At 45.6% G+C, this 17841-nt stretch overlaps 1 protein-coding gene across 1 annotated transcript in view; it reads right to left on the bottom strand.

The window, feature by feature from the left end:
- Window positions 1-14530, bottom strand: part of LOC110215343 (sodium/glucose cotransporter 1-like) — a 61756-nt gene extending 47226 nt beyond the window's left edge. The window contains exons 1-2 of the mRNA XM_020996715.2: window positions 14396-14530; window positions 8227-8298 (exon numbers count right to left, since the gene is read on the bottom strand). Coding sequence (XP_020852374.1) covers window positions 8227-8298; window positions 14396-14530 — 207 coding nt within the window. The remainder of the gene's footprint in view (window positions 1-8226; window positions 8299-14395) is intronic.
- Window positions 14531-17841: the final 3311 nt, after the last annotated feature.

Genomic DNA, 17841 nt, shown 5'->3' with positions numbered 1-17841 from the left:
CTGAATACACTTCCATCTGTCCTGCTTGTCTGCCCTGTTAGATTGTAACATCCTTCTGAGTAGGGCTGGGTTCCTTCATTGTCTTCATTTATTGTCACAGGGCCTGGCACATAGTAAGGGCTTAATAAATGACTGTTGATTGCTTGATACTCAGCTGTCATTCTTTTAGTCAGGATTGGTCCCTACAGAGGCCATAGTTCAGAGGTATAGGCCATAACAGTATTGCACTATATCTGACTATTATCTTCCCACTATCACCTTTACCTCTGGATGAATTATTAATCTTAATGCTAGATGATTAAGGGTGCAATTACCAGCAATGATTAACTGCTCCCAGTTAATCCCTAATTCTCGTGATTCCCTCTCCCTCAGCTTTGGCTCTAGGGTCCAATGGGCACCCTGGACTGTAACCACCTCTGATGGGAAAATTCCTCGAAGTTTTCCCTTCTCCCCAGCTGAGCATTGTGACAGCTCTGGATCTGACCAGGGCTTGCTCAGCCAGGTTCATGGGATGGTGGCTCCCTCCAGCTTCTCATATGATGTCATGGAAAGAGCTCAGAGCTAGAGTGAGAAGACTTGAGTTTGAATTCTAGCTCAGTCCTCTTCTGGCTTGTTTCTGTTCTCTGTGCATTTTGTATATATCTATGTTGTGTCCCCTGTCCCATTAAAATGTAATTTCCCGGAGGGCAGGACCTATTTCTTCTTTGTTGTTGCCCTCTCAGCACCAAGGACAGCGCCTGGCACAGGGGAGACACTAAATAAATATATGTGGCTTGGTTGATTGCTTAGCTATATGCCCTTAGGTAAGTTACTTCCCCTTTCTGGGGCTGTTTCCTCTTCTATAAAGTAAGGGATCTGCCTTTAATGCTCTCTGAGCTCCTTTCCAGCTCCCATGTCTTGTGATTCTGTGGTGGTTTCTGTCACTTTTCTTATAAGGAGAAGTAATAAAGAGATCACAGGAAACCTGGGTTCAAATCCTGTCTTGAGCAATTCCTACCCATGTAATTGGAAGTTCATCACATTACCCATGGGAGCTTCAATTTACTCATCTTTAAAATGGGGATGATCAGCGTGCACTACCTACATCAAGGTCTTTGGAAGCCTTAGAGCCTGGCCCTAAATATGCGACTTTTTTTCTCTAAATGTGCCTCTCTTCCTTCTTTTGCAGAGGTGGGGGACTATGCTTGTGGAACCATATTGTCAGACTATGCTGGTGCATTGGGTATTTTCATTTAATTGCTTTATTTCTTTTTTCTCTTTCGTTCTTTGGTATAAGGAATATCTCTCTGGGAAGGAGAGGCAGACGAGATATATTTAATATATTAAATCTTCAAGTTGGCCTGGAGCCAGAAAGACATGAGTTCAAATCCAGCCTCAGACACTGTGTGACCCTGGACTAGTCACCTCTATATGCCTCAGTTTCCTCAACTGTAAATAATAATCTAATAGTAATAGCATCTACCTCCCATGGCTGTCCGAGGATCAAATGAGATAATATTTGTAAAAACCACTTAGCACATAGTGGGGACCATACAAGTGTTTTTTTCCTTCCTATTTCCCTTAAATCTTTAATAAATTCAAACTGCACTAAGACTTTTGGTACAACTTGTATTTGGAAATGAAGGTGATTGAAAAACAAAAACTATCAAAAATTTTAATTAAAAACAAAATGGCAAACCTTAAAGCACTATAGGAGCGAGAGGTTTGCTAGCTAGCATGATTATGATTTGCTCTGGCTCAGAACCCTGGAGTCACCCTTGATTCCCCCTTCTTCCTTTCCTCCCCCCAAGCCCTGGAGACCTTTCCTTCACTATGGCCTTCATATTCATCCCTGGGCATTCCCACTCCCACCCCCCACCCCCAAATCAGACAGTCATTCTTACTTGCCTAGCTTGTTTCAATAGCCTCTGAAATGAACCTCCTTGCCTCCATGTCTCTTCTCCTCCAATCCACTCCGAATTGATTGTATTTCATAGTTGGAAGGGACCTTAGAGGCACCTAACCTAACCCACATCTGAAAGGATTTTCTTTTACAATGCCCCCAGTGAGTGGTCATGCCGCCTCAGCTAGAAGACTTCCAAAGATGGGGAGCTCACTACTTCCCAGCTAGTCCACTCTACTTTGGGATAGCTCTGGGAGTTGGAACCTGATTTCAAGCCTAAATATGTCTCTTTGCAACTTGCACTAATTACTTCTAGTCCAGCTTTCTGGATTCAGAAAGAGAAGGTTGCATATCACCGCCTTTCAAATACCTAAGTCAGATGTTATGGTGTCCCTGAGCCTTCTTTTCTCTGGGCTAAATATTCCCAATTCCTTTCATTGAACCTCCTATGCTATGATCTAGAGACCCTGTGTAAATCCTGGTCACTTTCCTCTGGCCTCTCACCAGCTTCCTAAACTGCAACACCCAGAGTGAAAGACGATCCTCCCAACATGGTAGATTTAGGGCAGAGGACAATGGGACTGTCCCCTCGTTAGCTCACTAGCAAATTCACTTTCCTGGCAGCTACATCATCCTGCCGACTCAGACTGGACCTACTGTCCACTAAAGCCTCAGACTCTTGCCACACCGCTCTCCTCTGGTTCCTGTAAACTGGATTTTGGCGCCCAAGGGCAAGACCTTACATTCATCTCTATTAATCAAGTCAGAAAGCATTTGTTAAGGGTCAGTTGTGTTCCAAGCACTGGACTAAGCACTGGGGGGAGGAGGCTAATGGGGGAGGGGGGTGGAACAACATGCCAACAGCATAGACACAAAATAATTTGAAGGTAATCAGCATATTCATTAGGTTTCATCTTGTTGGATTCAGCCCACTGCTCCACTTGGAAAAACTTCCAGGGCCGTCTTTCTACATCCAGTTCTGATTACCTCATTCCTTGCTCCACTACCCTCAAAAGCTCCCCTTCTCAGTTATTTTTCAGTCATGTCTGACTCTCTGTGACCCCATTTGGGGTTTTCTTGGCAATGAAGTGGTTTACCATTTCCTTCTCCAGCTCATTTTACATATGAGGAAACTAAGGCAAACAGGGTCACACAACTAGTCTGAAGCCGGATTTGAACACAGGGATATGAGTCTTCCTGATTCCAGGGCCAGCATTCTATCCACTGTACCACCTATCAGTCCCTTAATATCTCCCTATGACTCCTTTAATAAAGTTTAGGCTTCTCAGGCTGGTGGGAATCATTGCTGGATTAGAAGCAAGGACACCAGGATTCTGAGATTTCCTGTCCCCACCAACTAGCTGTATGCCCAAGGATATGTCACTTCCTCCATCTGAGCCTCAGTTTTCTCTTCTGTAAAATGTGTTTGTAGCTTTAGAGCTAGAAGGGACCTTAAAGGGCACCTATTCCAACCTCCTCATCTTACCCAGGAGGAAACTGAGGCAAGGAGAGGGTAAGTGAATTGTCCAAGGTCCCACATAAGAAGTAAGTAGAAGAGATGGAATTTGATCTTGCAGAACTATTGCTAGACCATAGTATCTCTAAAAACCATTCCATACCTCTGGTTCAAGGCAGCAGACAGGGTAGGGGGTGTCACTGGAACTCCTGTACAGTTGTGTGCTACTTAACAAGGAAATTTTCCCATACAGCCAGGTATTTAAAGATCTGTTTGTGTCTGAGGCATGGCACGAAGGTCTTGGGGAGCCTAGGAGCTCTCTTACCTAGGCTTTCACCCTGGAGTGCCCAGAATTCAAAAGCATCATTACTTTAAGACCCTTAACCCCCGTATCAGTTATATAAACCCTTCAGGACCCTGGCTAGCAACACATCCTGAGAGCTTCCCTTTTCAGCTGACATTAGATATTCACAACCCTTTCGAAGTACTAGAATTGTACAGATTCCTAGGTCCAAAGTTGGAAGGGTCCTTCTAGTTCAACCTCCTCGTTTTCTAGAGGAAAACATTGACGCCCAGGGAGGTTTTACCTACAACATCAGAGAGGTAGTAAATGACTCAAGTGGGCAACAAGGACAGTTAGGCTGGGGCTCACAAAGTTCCTTCACGCCCTGAATTTCCAGGTTTCTAGGATTCTACCTTTCTGGTCCCAAGAGCTGGCTGCTGCCTCTTATTGGACAGTCAGCCTTTGAAGGTCAAATCAAGTCCCATCCAGGATCCAGGCATCCAGAATGCCTTCCGTGATCCCTGGTAGCAAATAACGACCTCTGTCTGCCTCCGTTTTATCCAACATAAAATGTAGATAGTAGAGCACCTACATGGAAGGGTTGTCGTGAGAATCAAATGAGATATTTGTAACAGTGCTTAGCACAGTGCCCGGCATATGGTAGATGTTATAAAAATGCTTATTTCCTCCCCGATGTTTGAAACCAAGTGTCCAGACTCCAAATTCAGCGCTTTTTTCTCAGCACTATTGTGCTTATTTTATATATGTGTTCCCAAAGATCAAGTGACTGGCCCTGGGTCACACAGTAAGTGAGTTTGAACTCAGGTCCCCTGGCAACAAGTCCAGGAGACTTTACACGTATACCATGCTACCTTCCTCAGATTCTTCCTTCCCCCTTCTCCAGGCCAGACCCAGATCTAATTCTGACCTTGAAACCTAGTCTAACCCTCCTAACTCCAGCTGCCACTCAAGCCCAGACCCCAGCAACTGACTGACCCTTGCTAGCTAGCTTCAGGTCCCAGTCCTCAGGGAAGAGAAGGCCCCTATGGCTGTCAATCAGATCTCCTCTCCAGTGGTTCATGCTGGGCTAGACCTCTCTCCACCAACCAGGTCTGGGAATTCCCCAGGTCCAAGAAGTACCCTAGTATTCCAATAAGCCCTGGGTACTTTCAAAAGGTCCAAACCAAATAAACCCCCAGATTCAACCTAGAAGGACTTTCTCCACCATGCCCAGAGAGGCTCTGGAGTCCAACTGGTTTCAACAAATATTAACCAAGCTTCAACTATGTACAGGATACTATGAGGACCACAAAAACAATGCAAGGCATGATCTCTGCCCCTTACATTGTAGGGCATGAACACTCTAACTGTAAGGAAAGTGCTTGGCAAATCTGAAAGACCAAAAGTGAGGTTGCTGTGTTGGGGCGAAGGGTGGTGACCAGACCTATGATTTCATTGGTGTAAGGAAACCGTTGGTATGGAGATTCAATCTACCAATGCAGACAGATCACTGCTTTCTCTGGACGTTGGTCTTAGAGAGTTGTCTGAGGCCTTGAGAGGTGAAGTGAGTGCACAACCAATATGTGATGGAGGCAGGTTTGGAACCCAAGTCTTCCTGATTCCAAGTGCAGCTCCCTGCCAACTATGATGCATAAAAGATAGATAGATAGATAGATAGATAGATAGATAGATAGATAGATAGATGGATCAATAGATACATAGATACACAGATGGATGGATAGATAGATAGATGGATAGATAGATAGATAGATAGATAGATAGATAGATAGATAGATAGATAGATAGATAGATGGATGGATGGATGGATGGATGAATACATAAATGATAGATAGCTGGACACAATATTGTTATTGTTGCTAATAATAAGGGATATAATAAATAAGTGGCAGAGTGACTAGATCACCAAACCTGGAATCAGCAAGACTTGAGTTCAAATGTGGCCTCAGACACTTACCAGCTGTGTGACTCTGGGCAAACCACTTAACCCTATTTGTCTCAGTTTCCACATCTGTAAAATGAGATGGAGAAGGAAATGGCAAACCACTCCAGTATTTTTGCCAAGAAAACCTCAAAAGGAGTCAGAAAAAGTTGAACACAACTGAAAACAACTAAACAACAATAAACTTTGGTGCCTTGGGACAATGCCTAACTGTACCACCCTAGTTTCAGCTCTAGTCATTGGGCAAATCTATACTCTCTGGGGCTGTTTTTTCTGTTCAATGACTTCTCTTGAATCAGATTATCTATAAGGGTCCTTTTAGCTCTAAGTGAAATAAAGTAATGGCAAACCACTCCAGTATCTTTGCCAAAAAACCCTCAAATGGGGTCATGAAGAGTCAGATATGACTGAAAAAAGACTGAACTTAACAACTCTTTGAGTATCTAAGTATTCATCTGAACCTCCATGAAACTTCAAAAAAGCAGAGAACTGATCTGAGAAGAGCATGTTTACCTTAATCTAATAAGTGTTGAGTGGGGCATGAAAAGATAATGTCAGGCTTCTTTGTTGAGCAGAAAAATTCCAAGATGGAGAATCCTCTTGGGACCCCACCCCCACCAGCACCCCTTAGTCTTTCAGTGTCAATATCTTCACCACTAATGCCCCAGGCTTCAGGCCAGGAAGAAATCTGGAAGGATTTGGCCATTGTTGGGTAAAAGCCTTGGACCTTTGGATCTGTGTAACATCATATTGGGGGTCCCTAAGGACCCTGATTCCCACCCCATTCTGGCTGATTCCCCAGGGTACCTACCTCTGCCTTGCTTTCTTAGCTCCCAACAGAACTGGTGGAAGAGAAGAAATTAATATCCTAATCCTCTCAAGCTCTTAGCCTGCCTAGCCTTCTTTCTTCCAATCAGCAAGCATTTATTACATTTATTAAGCACCTAATATGGGCCAAGCACTGACAATGCAAATGCAAAAGTGAAACTGTCTCTGCCCTCAAGAGCTTCCATTCTATTGGGAGACACGATATGCACACAGTTCTGTTCACCTCAGCATGTTGCCTTTCACTTATATCCTGGCTAGAGAGACATTGTGTTACAGGGGAAAGGGTCTTAGATTTGTAATCAGAAGACCTCAGCTAGAATCTCTGCTCTGAAATTTAAAGGCTATCTGTGTGACCTTGGGCAAGTCACTTCCACTCCCTGGGAAGACTCAGTTTCCTCATCTATAAAATGAGGGGGTTGAATTTGATGATCTACCTCCACACTCCCATGATCCCTCACTCCCATGAAGTTTCTGATGGTTCCCCTCTTTTTGATTCCCCAGGCCAGTGCCTCACTCAGGGGATCAGTGAAGAGGGTGTACTCAGTTACACATTTCTACAAACAAACTCCAACGTTAACCCTGGTTGACTTTGTCCTCCCCTGGAAATCATTTGCTTGTAGGAAGCGAAGGTTAACGAAGATTTTCTCCTCTGGGAGGAAATGGGAGTGTGAAACACAGGGAACCCTCTGAAGGATGAATGAGCAGCAGGAGAGAGGGACCAGCCCTCTTACACACTCTGCCTCCCCTAGGTGCCAATTGGGCACCTGGGACAAGGTTTACCTTGGAATGTCCTTCACTGTTTAACCACAAGTCATGTTTTAAAGAGGATTAAGAAAACAGGACCCATAAAAATTCATACCAGAAAATAATAAATCAGGGAGGGACTGCTTCCAAGAGATGCAGATGTCATCCTATAGAAGGATTCGCTTCAGGATTCTTCCCTTTTTTTAATATTGAGCCTCTTTAAGGAACATTTCCAATATGGTTCAGTAAAAGAAGCCAATGGCTCTGGAATCAGAGTGACCTTGAGTGAGTCCCTTGATTTTTTATGGGCCTTAGTTGTAAAATGAGGAGGGTGGAAGAGAGAGCCTCTGAGGTCAGTGCTAGATCTATGATTCTATGGCATCCCTGGGTCTCAGTTTCCTCATCTGTGAAATGTAGGCATTGCACCTGATGAGTGATAAGGTCCCTTCCAACTCTCAATCTCAGATGCTATGATTGCAAGCCAAACTCTCATTTTTGCTCCTTGCTCCTAGTCACCTCTCCCCACCCAATTCCACAGGTCCCTGCCCTCAGTCTCTTTCTAGTGGGCAGAAGAAAATGGGAGATGGTGTAGAATGGAAACCCTCTGCACTGCTTCAGAGGACAGCAGGGCTAGAGCACTGAGTTACCTGGAGAATTGAATCAATGTACCACTTACGTTGGCCCATTTTGATGAATATCCAGACTATCTATCTCTCCATCTATATACACACATACATATACATATAGATGTATATGTATATATATATGATACAGTATTTACTTATATGGTATATTAATTTATATTTATATATGCACACAGAAATTCTTTTTGTTTTGTTTTGGCTAGGCAATGGGGTTAAGTGGCTTGCCCAGGGTCACACAGCTAGTAAGTGTTGTGTCTGAGTCCTGATTTGAACTCAGGTCCTCCTGAATCCAGGGCCAGTGCTCTATCCACTGCACCACCTAGCTACCCCCACACAGAGATTCTTTAGAATTGAACAAGTTGAAACACAGCCCAGTCCTCAAAAGAGGATCATCTATTTTAACTAAGGACCATCTCTGGTAACACTCACCGGCCCCCACACCATGTTCCGGCCTGCCAGGAAGAAGCCTCCAACAGTCCCACGACTGGTTGACAGCATAGCCTAGAAGGATAAGATCAGAAGTATAATAGCTATTCAGAAGAATCTCATGAGATCCACAGAAAGCAGACCACCTTCTCATTCCATATCACACCCCACCTCGACTCCACAAAATCCTACTCTGATCCGCCATGGTGATGTGGCAATGAACACAGGCCTTTAAAGGCTACACCAATGGTGTATGGGTCCCCACAGGTCCTACCGAGCTAGAAAGACTTTGGGTACAGGGCTGGCAATAGACAACTGTGTCTGCTGTCCAGCAGCTAGCCAAGCCAAGCACAAACGGGTTCATCACCAGGACGCAATGAATTGTTCAGCCACAGCAGACCATGGAACAAAGATACAAGATGGCCTTTGGTCGTACTGGGGGATCTTTCAGTTTTTTCAGGGACTGCAGTGAGTAGAGAATCAAGCTGCTGACACCCTAAATTTGAGATCTACTTGTCCAATAACCCTCTGGGATTAATTTATGAGAGTGAGTGGGTAAGAGTCAAGACAAGATGAACAGGTGTGGATGGTCTACCATCTGGAAGCATGGACACATTGGCAAGATCTCAGACTTTCCAAAACTTCTTTTTATCTATCTTTCACTTGGTCTTCCCAAAAATCTCTGGGAGAGTAGTGGGAAGATGATTACTCTCCCCATTTCTCAGATGAAACCAAGATCCAGAGAATGGAATTGATCAAAGAACATTTGGCTAGTTAGGGAGAAAACTGGAGGAAAGGACTAAGGTCTCCTGAGTTATCCAAGACTCTCTCCCCACTACACTACCCTGCCCTTGCCCCTCCCCACAGCTTTGGAAACGTCACCTGCTATAGGAAGCCTATTCCAGTCCTTCTTAATTCTAGTGCCTTGTCCATACTGATCGTCCCCAATCTATCCTGTCTATACCTTCTGTGTACATTGAGCTTGCACGTTGTCTCCATTATTAGACTGTGTGTTTTGCCTTTCTTTATATCCCCGACTCTTGGCTGTGCTTAGAACACAGTAGGTGTTTAACAAATGTTTATTGACTGACTGACTGGCCTCCACCTGTGGACTCTTAGACCTTTTCTATTGGAAAATGAGGCCCACCTGGGGCAAGTTAAATCAACTTTTGAACCACTGGGGTGAATGTTATCCAGGCAAACCCTTTATGTAGGGAGAGTTCAGGATGGGGATTGGTGTTGGCACAGAGGCCCTTCTTCCCAGAAGATATGGGTACTTGGAAAGAGCTAGAGTTTCCCTGGTGCCTCATATTCAGCTTCCCTTCAGGACTTAGCCCAAGCGATCCCTGCATTAGAAGGACTTCCTTGTTAGTTTGGTTTTTTTCTGGGAAACTTGGCTTCTGTGCCCTGACATTCCCTGTTCTAAGGCCCCTCCCAGCCCTGACATCCCCTATTCTAAGGCCCTCCAGCCCTGACATTCCTTGCTCTAAGGCCCCTCTTAATTCTGCCATCCTCTGTTCTAAGGCCCCTCCCAGCTCTCCAATTCCATATCCTCAGTCCTCTTAAACTCTAGCTTCAGACATCGATCCACTCTACCACCAGTAGGGAACAGACATTAAGCATTGCACAAAGATTGTTCAGTCATTTTTCAGTAGTGCTCAATGCTCCAGGACCCCATTTGGGGTTTTCTTGAAAAAGAAACTGGAGTAGTTTACCATTTCATTCTCCAGCTCATTTTACAGATGAGGAAAATGAGGCAAATAGGGTTAAGTGACTTACCCCAGGTCACAGCTAGTGTCTGAGGCCAGATTTGAACTCAGGAAGATGAGTCTTCCTGACTCCAGGCCTGGCATTCTATTACACATAGAAGACAATTAATAAACATGAGTTCAACTACATGTTCTTTCTCTCCCACCTCTGTGCCTCTGCATTGGCTGTTCCCCATACCTGGCATGCTCTCACTCCTCACTTCCTCGGGTCTCATCTCCAATGGCACTTGGGCAGGAGGCCTTTCCAAGGCTCCCAGTGCTAGTGCCTTCCCTTTGAGCTGACCTTTCATGGACTCTATAGATCTAATACTCAGATTGTCTCCTTGTAAGGGAGGTCCTTGAGGGCCTATCCCCAGTGCTTAGCACAGTGCCTTGAACACAGTAAGTGCTCAATAAATGCTTGTTCACTGACTGACTGCCTCCTCTGGCTTGCCTTCCTGCTTCCTATCACCTCATGCATAGACTCTCAGATCTCTCACGACCCGCCCCCAGCAGTATCTCGCTGTCTCCTGTTACTGCCTCCTCCTCAGGGCCACCCCACCCCTGCCCCTGTTTACTTTATTGTCAGCCAGCCCATGCATCTGGATCACAATGAAGCTTCCAAGTGAATTCCAAGCCAGTTGGCCCTCAGTCCCTCTGCCCTCTGATTCCTCCTTCCCACTGCCATCTTCCTAATGCATAGTCAAAAGAGCACTACATTTGAAATCTGGGGGCCAGGCTTTGAATCCTGGGTCTGCTACTTATTCCCTAGGTAACCTTGGATTCCTTCCCTAACCTCCCTGGGCCTCAGTTTTCCTCATCTGTGAAATGGAGAGATTGGACTCAATGACTTCGGAGATCCCTCCCAGCTCTAAATTTTCCACCCTATGATCAATGTCACCCCTGAGGCCTAGTGCCTAGATGACCTTGAGCAAGCATGTCACTAAATCTCCCTGGGCTTCAGTTTCCTTCACCTGTAAAATGCTTGTTGAAGGGAATAGAGTGGTCTCTGAGGTCCTAGCCATCTCCTATTGTCTGTGATGCTAACTGAGAGGTGGCTGGGTGGCTCAGTGGATAGGAGGCTGGGCCTGGAGGCAGGAAAACCTGAGTTCAAATCCAAACTTGGGCACTAGCTGTGTGACATTAGACAAGTCACCAAACCTCTGCCTGCCTCAGTTTCTTCAACTGTAAAGTGGAAATAATAATGGTACCTATCTCCAAGGGTGGTTATGAGGATAAAATGGGAAATGATTTAGAAAGTGCTTACCAAGATACCAGGCACATGGTAAGCATTTTATAAATGTTTCCTTTCCTAACATATAACTAACTCTAGGACACTCATGTCCTCAAAAGGAATGGAAGCTGTACTAGGTTAGAAGCCAGGGAATCTGGGTTCTCTTCCCATCTGGACCACTTACCTCACTCTACCACTGTGACTTTGTATAAGTCACTTCCTCTAGGAGCCTGAACTTAGAAGTTAAAAGGACCCAGAGGCCATGTAGTACATTTAGCTCATTTTACACATAAGGATAGTGACCCCAAAGAGTGACTCAGCTATTAATTGTCAGAGGTAAGATTTTAACCTAGACCTTCCCTGACCAGCCTTCTACCTAATACTCCATACTGCCTCTCTGTCCTGAGCTTCTTCCTTGTAAAATTGTGGGGGAGGAGGAAGGACTAAGATGGCCTTGAAGGTAACTCCCAGCTCTCATTCTGTAATCTACACAATATGCTGGCAGTGATGGGGTATAGGTCCAAGAAGGGCTCCCCAAAAAATGCTTCCTTGAACTTTCCTTTAACTTGCTGGTGGTTTTCTGAAGCTATAGTCCTATCAACTGGCCTTTCCTTATCACCACAGCCAATCTCCCAATTCTTTGTTACCCTAATTGAGCCTAGCCTTCCATTGTCTATTACTGCCCAGATGGCCCCTGCCTACTTCCCATCCTAGATCCTATCTAGATCCCATTCAACCTCCCAGTCACTCTCATCTATATCCTCCCTAGACCCTTCTCCAATAATTCCAAACTACTTGGCCACTCCTAGATCTCTCCCATAGTCTTTCCCTATATAAAATCCATCCTGGCCATCATTTTGGAGCCAAGACTTTCTCATGCCCATTCATCTTTACGAGTGTCACAAATGTTTAGATGCCTTAAAAGTTTGACCAATATGGCTGATCTTTAATAAACCTTGTCTTTGGCTGAAAGAAGGGTTGGGCTGAATTCATTTGGGAAGGACCTGCATGTCATGATTTTGGGGTCCCAGCACCCCTAAACCTCTAAACATCAGCAGTAGGAAAGCTAAGAGAGGTTCATCCAAAGCAATACAAAGGACTAAGGAAGAAGATGCTGGCAGTGTGGGAACACACTGAGGCACTGAGGGGACATTATCCATGTGACAAAGTGAGAGAAAACCCAGAAAGAAGGACTTATGGGCTGCAGGCCGGCAGAGGACAGGGGAGAGGCCAGGATCCTCCTCTGAGAGGCAGCCAGATAGCATCTCTCATAGGAGATGTTCTTCTCAAGATCTCCAGGCAAAAAGAATGCGAACTGAAGGCTATGGGGGCCATAAAGTGAAACGGCAGGCTATAGAAAATGAGGTTTATGAGCGGGAATAAAAGCTGAAATGGTCAGCATTGGACTAAATGGCCATTAATGAGGCATGAACATTGGAAATGTGTAAACATCTCAGAGGCAGGAGAGAGCAGATGATCTGAGGAAAGGCCAAGAGATTAACAGAGTATATCCAGGAAGACTTGACCCCAGGAAAACACCATCAGCGGTGGATGCTGGGGGCAAAGGTCCCTGGGGTGGGACAGAAGACCGAGTCCCATCAATGGACTAGCTGCTTTGGACTCCAACCTGGCATAGGGATAGCTCCATGTCCTGGTGCTGTGGGCTCCAATAGCCAGAGCCCAGAGCTGGGAACCAAGGGACATGAGTTCTCTGCTCCTGGCTCTGCTGCTACCTCCCTAGGTGACCTCACTGCTCTGCATCTCAGTTTGCTCTGGAGCAAAGCATGAGGGGATAGCATGATAGAGGAAAGCAGGCCAGGAGTCAGATGATACATTGTGTGACTTCCCTGTGCCTTGGTTTTCCCATCTGCAAATGGAGGGGGGTTAGACTTGGTGACTTCTAAGGTCTCTTCTGCAATTAGTCAATGAGACTGTGATGATCCTAGGGTCCCAGATGGGTTAGAGCCATAGCCCTGTCTGATTTGGACAATTCCTAAGTAATTCATTCAGAACTATCACTGACTCCTGGGGAAAAGGTCCTCAGTGGTTCCTAAAGAGTTAATTCTCACTTCCCTCATCTTCTGAGCCTCCCAGAGTTAACCGGAAAGAGTTACTGGTGTCTGAAAGGCTGGCTGCCAGGCGACTGACTTCTAGACCCTGCTGGAGCCTCAGACCCCTAGGCATCCTGCCCATTCTCACTGGGATCCACAGGGCACTGAAGGCCTGGCAGCCCAAGCTGGCTTCTTTCAGTCCCTGAACATGGAACACCTGTTAGCTTTTGAGGAACATGGCCTCCCAGCTCTGCACCTGATCCTGAGCCACTGGGCAAACCCCTTTCCTGCCTTCCCTGGTTCTGGTGCCCAGACCCTCACACTCTACTTTCTACCCTTCTGTAAATTCTCCAGCCCTCTTGCGGACCCTATGCCCCCTCTCTGCCTCACTGAGCTCTCTTACCTTCTGCTTCCCCACCACCATTCCCAGAACCTCACATCATTCCGATAGATGGCCCTTTCTCCAAGTCCCTTCCCTCTTCTCTCACCCCCCAGTTCCTAGCTTATCATTAGCCTGGCCTCCTTGGGTCCCCTCTGCTATAGACTCAGCCCCTGCCTCCACTACCTTCCCATCCCCTGCTGCCTCAGTGATTCTTAGTCACACAAACTAGCTCTTGCTTCTCCTTCCCCAAATTTCTGAACTATTCTGCTAGCCCAGAAACTCCCCCTCACTTGCCTTCTCTCTGCCTCCCCAGTCCCTCTTCCTTGCCACAGCAGAGCACTGTCTCAGCCTGGGCTTTCCACCTCCCTGGCTCCCCTGCTCCCTCCCTGCACCCCTCTTTCCCATGCATCTGTCCTCTCCAAGTCATAGGATCATAGACTCTCTAGCCAGAAAGACCTTTAAACACAGGATCAGATCCACCCTTTAGAAAATAGCATGTCCACATTGGGAGGGTTCTTAGAACAGGGAGCACTGAATGTCTGTCAGAGCTGGGAGGAAACTTAGAACAGACTGTCAGAGCTCAAAGGGCCCCTGAAACAGAGAATGGCATAACTGGAAAGCTAACTCAGCTAGTCTTATGCCCTCAGTTTAAGGGCTCAGAAGGGTGAATGACTTGTCCTAGGTCTTACAGTTACCCCCTTAGCTCTCACTGTCCATGTTCTCCTGCCCTTCCCCTGCCCCTGGGTCCCCCACATACCCACAGCCCCACAGCCATAACCACCACGAAGTAAATGACAATGACTGTGATGTCTGCAGCATTCTTGATGAGATCCGATGGGAGGGGAGGCGTGGGGGTCCTGGCAGAAATGCTGGAGCTCACAGTGGTGTCCATGGTGGCAGACTTGTCCCAACTGACAGACAGACTGTTCTGTGCCATCCCAGCCCACTGCCCGCATTCTTGTAGTGCCCATGTTGGGGTTCTGGGTTAATAATCAGTCCTGGTCTGGACAGAGCAAAGGAGTCAGGGGAGGGCAGGACAGGGGAGTGGCTGGAGAGGTGGGAGAGGGAGGCCCTTCTGGGTCTAGGGGGTGGTGAATAGGTCTTTCTTCGGCAGATGTTCCTGGGGCATGGATTTTGAGGTGGATCTGAGAGGAGTGGAGTTCCAGGTTCCTGGGATCCTAAGGAAGGCAGAGGCTGGGTTAGGGCAAGGCAGGGGCAGGGCAGGTATCAAGCCAGGTGCAGGGGGAGTCTGGGCGGCCTGGGGAAGGGAGGGGAGGATGCCAGTCTGGCCTTAGGGATCTCAGGCCCACAAATGCTGGCCACTCCTGACACTCTACTCCTGCCCAGGCCAACCCTGGGGGTCCTGAGGGGCCCAGGGCATGTTGATGACCCTCTCTGGGTCTTAGTTTCCACAGCTGTTAAAATGGACAGAATAACCTAGTGGAAAGAATATTTGATTTCCTGGGTCAAAATATGGACTCTGGATGTGGGGCCAAGATGGCAGTGTCAAGGCAGGGACTTGCCTGAGCTCTCCCCCAAACCCTTCCAAATAGCTTTAAAAAAATTACTCTAAACAAATTCTAGAGCAGCAGAACTCACAAAAAGACAGAGTGAAACAAACTTCCGGCCCAAGACAAATTGGAAGGTTGACAGGAAAGATCTGTTGCACAGGGTGAGACAAGAGCATAGGCAGAACAGGCCTTGGGTGACTGAATCACTTGCAGCAGTCATGGTTTCCAGACCTCTCGACCCATAGACACCAAAGACAACTTAGAAGGTCAGCAGGAATGATCCATCACATCCGGGTGAGAGTGGAATGCAGTTCAGCTCAGACTGTGCCAGCACAGCCCTGGCCTCAGCAAACCTGTAGCAGGCCTTGGGAGTGATTAAATCAGCTGCTTCTCAAGCTCCCAGCCCACACATGGTAAGGGAGTCAAACAACTGGTCAGAAGGAGATTACAGGGGTCTTTTCGTTAGCACTAGCTTTGCCCATACTCAGATCCAGGTCCTGGGTGGCAGTCCCAGGGTGAGGAGGAGTACTAGAAGAGCAGATCTTGCAACCACAGTGGAGGGGGACCCTCCTCACAGTTCCAGGGCAGAAAAGAGGGCTTGTGGTCTCTCACAGACCAAAGCACAAGCCAGGAGAGTAGTAAACACTTCTCCTTAGACCATACCACCTTGGAAGAACTGGAAAACTTACGGTCCCTAGAAGTATCTCTGAAAACAACTGCACAAACCCCCTGAAACTTGGGACAGTGTGCCCTCCACCCTGGAAGCAGAGCCGTACTTTAACAAAGACTTAAATGTCAACTAATGAGCTGGGGAAATGAGCAAACAATCGGAAAAAACTCTGACTATTGAAAGTTACTATGGTGACAAAGAAGATCAAAACACAAACTCAGAAAACAACAAAGTCAAAGCTCCTACATCCAAAGCCTCCAAGAAAAATATGAATTGGTCTCAGGCTATGGAAGAGCTCAAAAAGGGTTTTGAAAACCAAGTAAGAGAGGTAGAAGAAAATTTGGGAAGAGGAATGAGAGTGATGCATGAAAATCATGAAAAACTAGTCAACAGCATGATAAATTAGACACAAAAAAAATACTGAAGAAAATAACACCTTAAAAAAAGTACTAGGCCAAATGGTAAAAGAATTCAAAAAAGCCAATGAGGAGGAGAATACCCTAAAAAGCAGAATTGGCCAAATGGAAAAGGAGGTCTAAAAGCTCACTGAAGAAAATAATTCCTTGAAAATTAGAATGGAGCAAATGGAAGCTAATGACTCTATGAGAAATCAAGAAACAATAAAACAAAACCAAAAGAAAAAAATAGAAGATCATGTGAAATATCTCACTGGAAAAACAACTGATCTGGAAAATAGATCCAGGAGAGATAATTTCAAAATTGTTGGACTAACTGGGTTTGGAAATCTATCTTACCCTACAGGAAAATAGGGGGGGAAAGGATAAGAGAGAGGAGAATGATAGAAGGGAGGGCAGATCAGTGGAGGGGGTAATCAGAAGCAAACACTTTTGAGGATGGACAGGGTCAAAGGAGAGAATAGAATAAATGGGGGTGGGATAGGATGGAGGGAAATACAGTTAGTCTTTCACACCATGACTATTATGGAAGTGTTTTGCAGGGCTTCAAATGCATAACCTATATCGAATTGCTTTCCTTCTCAATGAGGATGGATAGGGAGGGAGAGAATTTGGAACTCAAAATTTTAAAAACAAATGTTAAAAATTGTTTTTACATGCAACTGGGAAATAAGACATACAGGCAATGTCATATAGAAATCAATCCTTCCCTACAGGAAAATAGAAGGGGAAAGGGATAAGAGAAGGGTGGAGTGATATAAAGGAGGGCAGATTGGGAGAAGGGGCATTCATGATGAACACTGTGTTGGGGGGAGGGGAGAGATGGGAAGAAACTTTGGAACTCAAAATCTTGTGGAAGTGAATATTGAAAACTAAAGATATATAAATTAATTTTTTTAATTATTAGACTACCTGGAAGCATGGCTAAAAATTTTTTAAAAGCCTAGACTTCGTCTTTCAAGAAATTATCAAGGAAAACTGCCCTGATATTCTAGAACCAGAAGGTAAAATAGAAATCAAAAAAATCCACCAATCACTTCCTAAAAGAGATCCCAAAATGAAAATTGCCATGAATACTATAGCCAAATTCCAGAGTTCTCAGGTCAAGGAGAAAATATTGCAAGCAGTCAGAAAGAAGCAGTTCAAATATTGTGGACCCACAGTCAGGATCACACAAGATTTAGTAGCTTCCACAGTAAAGGGTCAGAGGGCTTGGAATATGATATTCCAGAGGGCCAATGAGCTAGGATTACAACCAAGAATCACCTACCCAGCAAAACTGAGTATAATCCTTCAGTGAGGGAAATGAGATAGAGGACTTTCAAGTATTCTTGATGAGAAGACCAGAGCTCAATAGAAAATTTGACTTTTTTAAAAAAATTTTTTTGTAAGGCAATTGGGGTTAAGTGACTTGCCTAGGGTCACACAGCTAGTGAGGGTTATGTGTCTGAGACCATATTTGAACTGAGGTCCTCCTGACTCCAGGACTGATGCTCTATCCACTGAGCCACCTAACTGCCCCAAAAGTTTGACTTTTAAGTACAAGACTCAAGAGAAGCATTAAAAGGTAAACAGCAAAGGAAAATCATAAGGGACTTAATAAGTT

Source organism: Phascolarctos cinereus, unplaced genomic scaffold (genome assembly GCF_003287225.1).
Source record: "Phascolarctos cinereus isolate Bilbo 61053 unplaced genomic scaffold, phaCin_HiC Scaffold_4;HRSCAF=312, whole genome shotgun sequence".
Taxonomy (NCBI): Eukaryota; Metazoa; Chordata; class Mammalia; order Diprotodontia; family Phascolarctidae; genus Phascolarctos; species Phascolarctos cinereus.
This window is presented reverse-complemented; position numbering and strand designations above follow the sequence as displayed.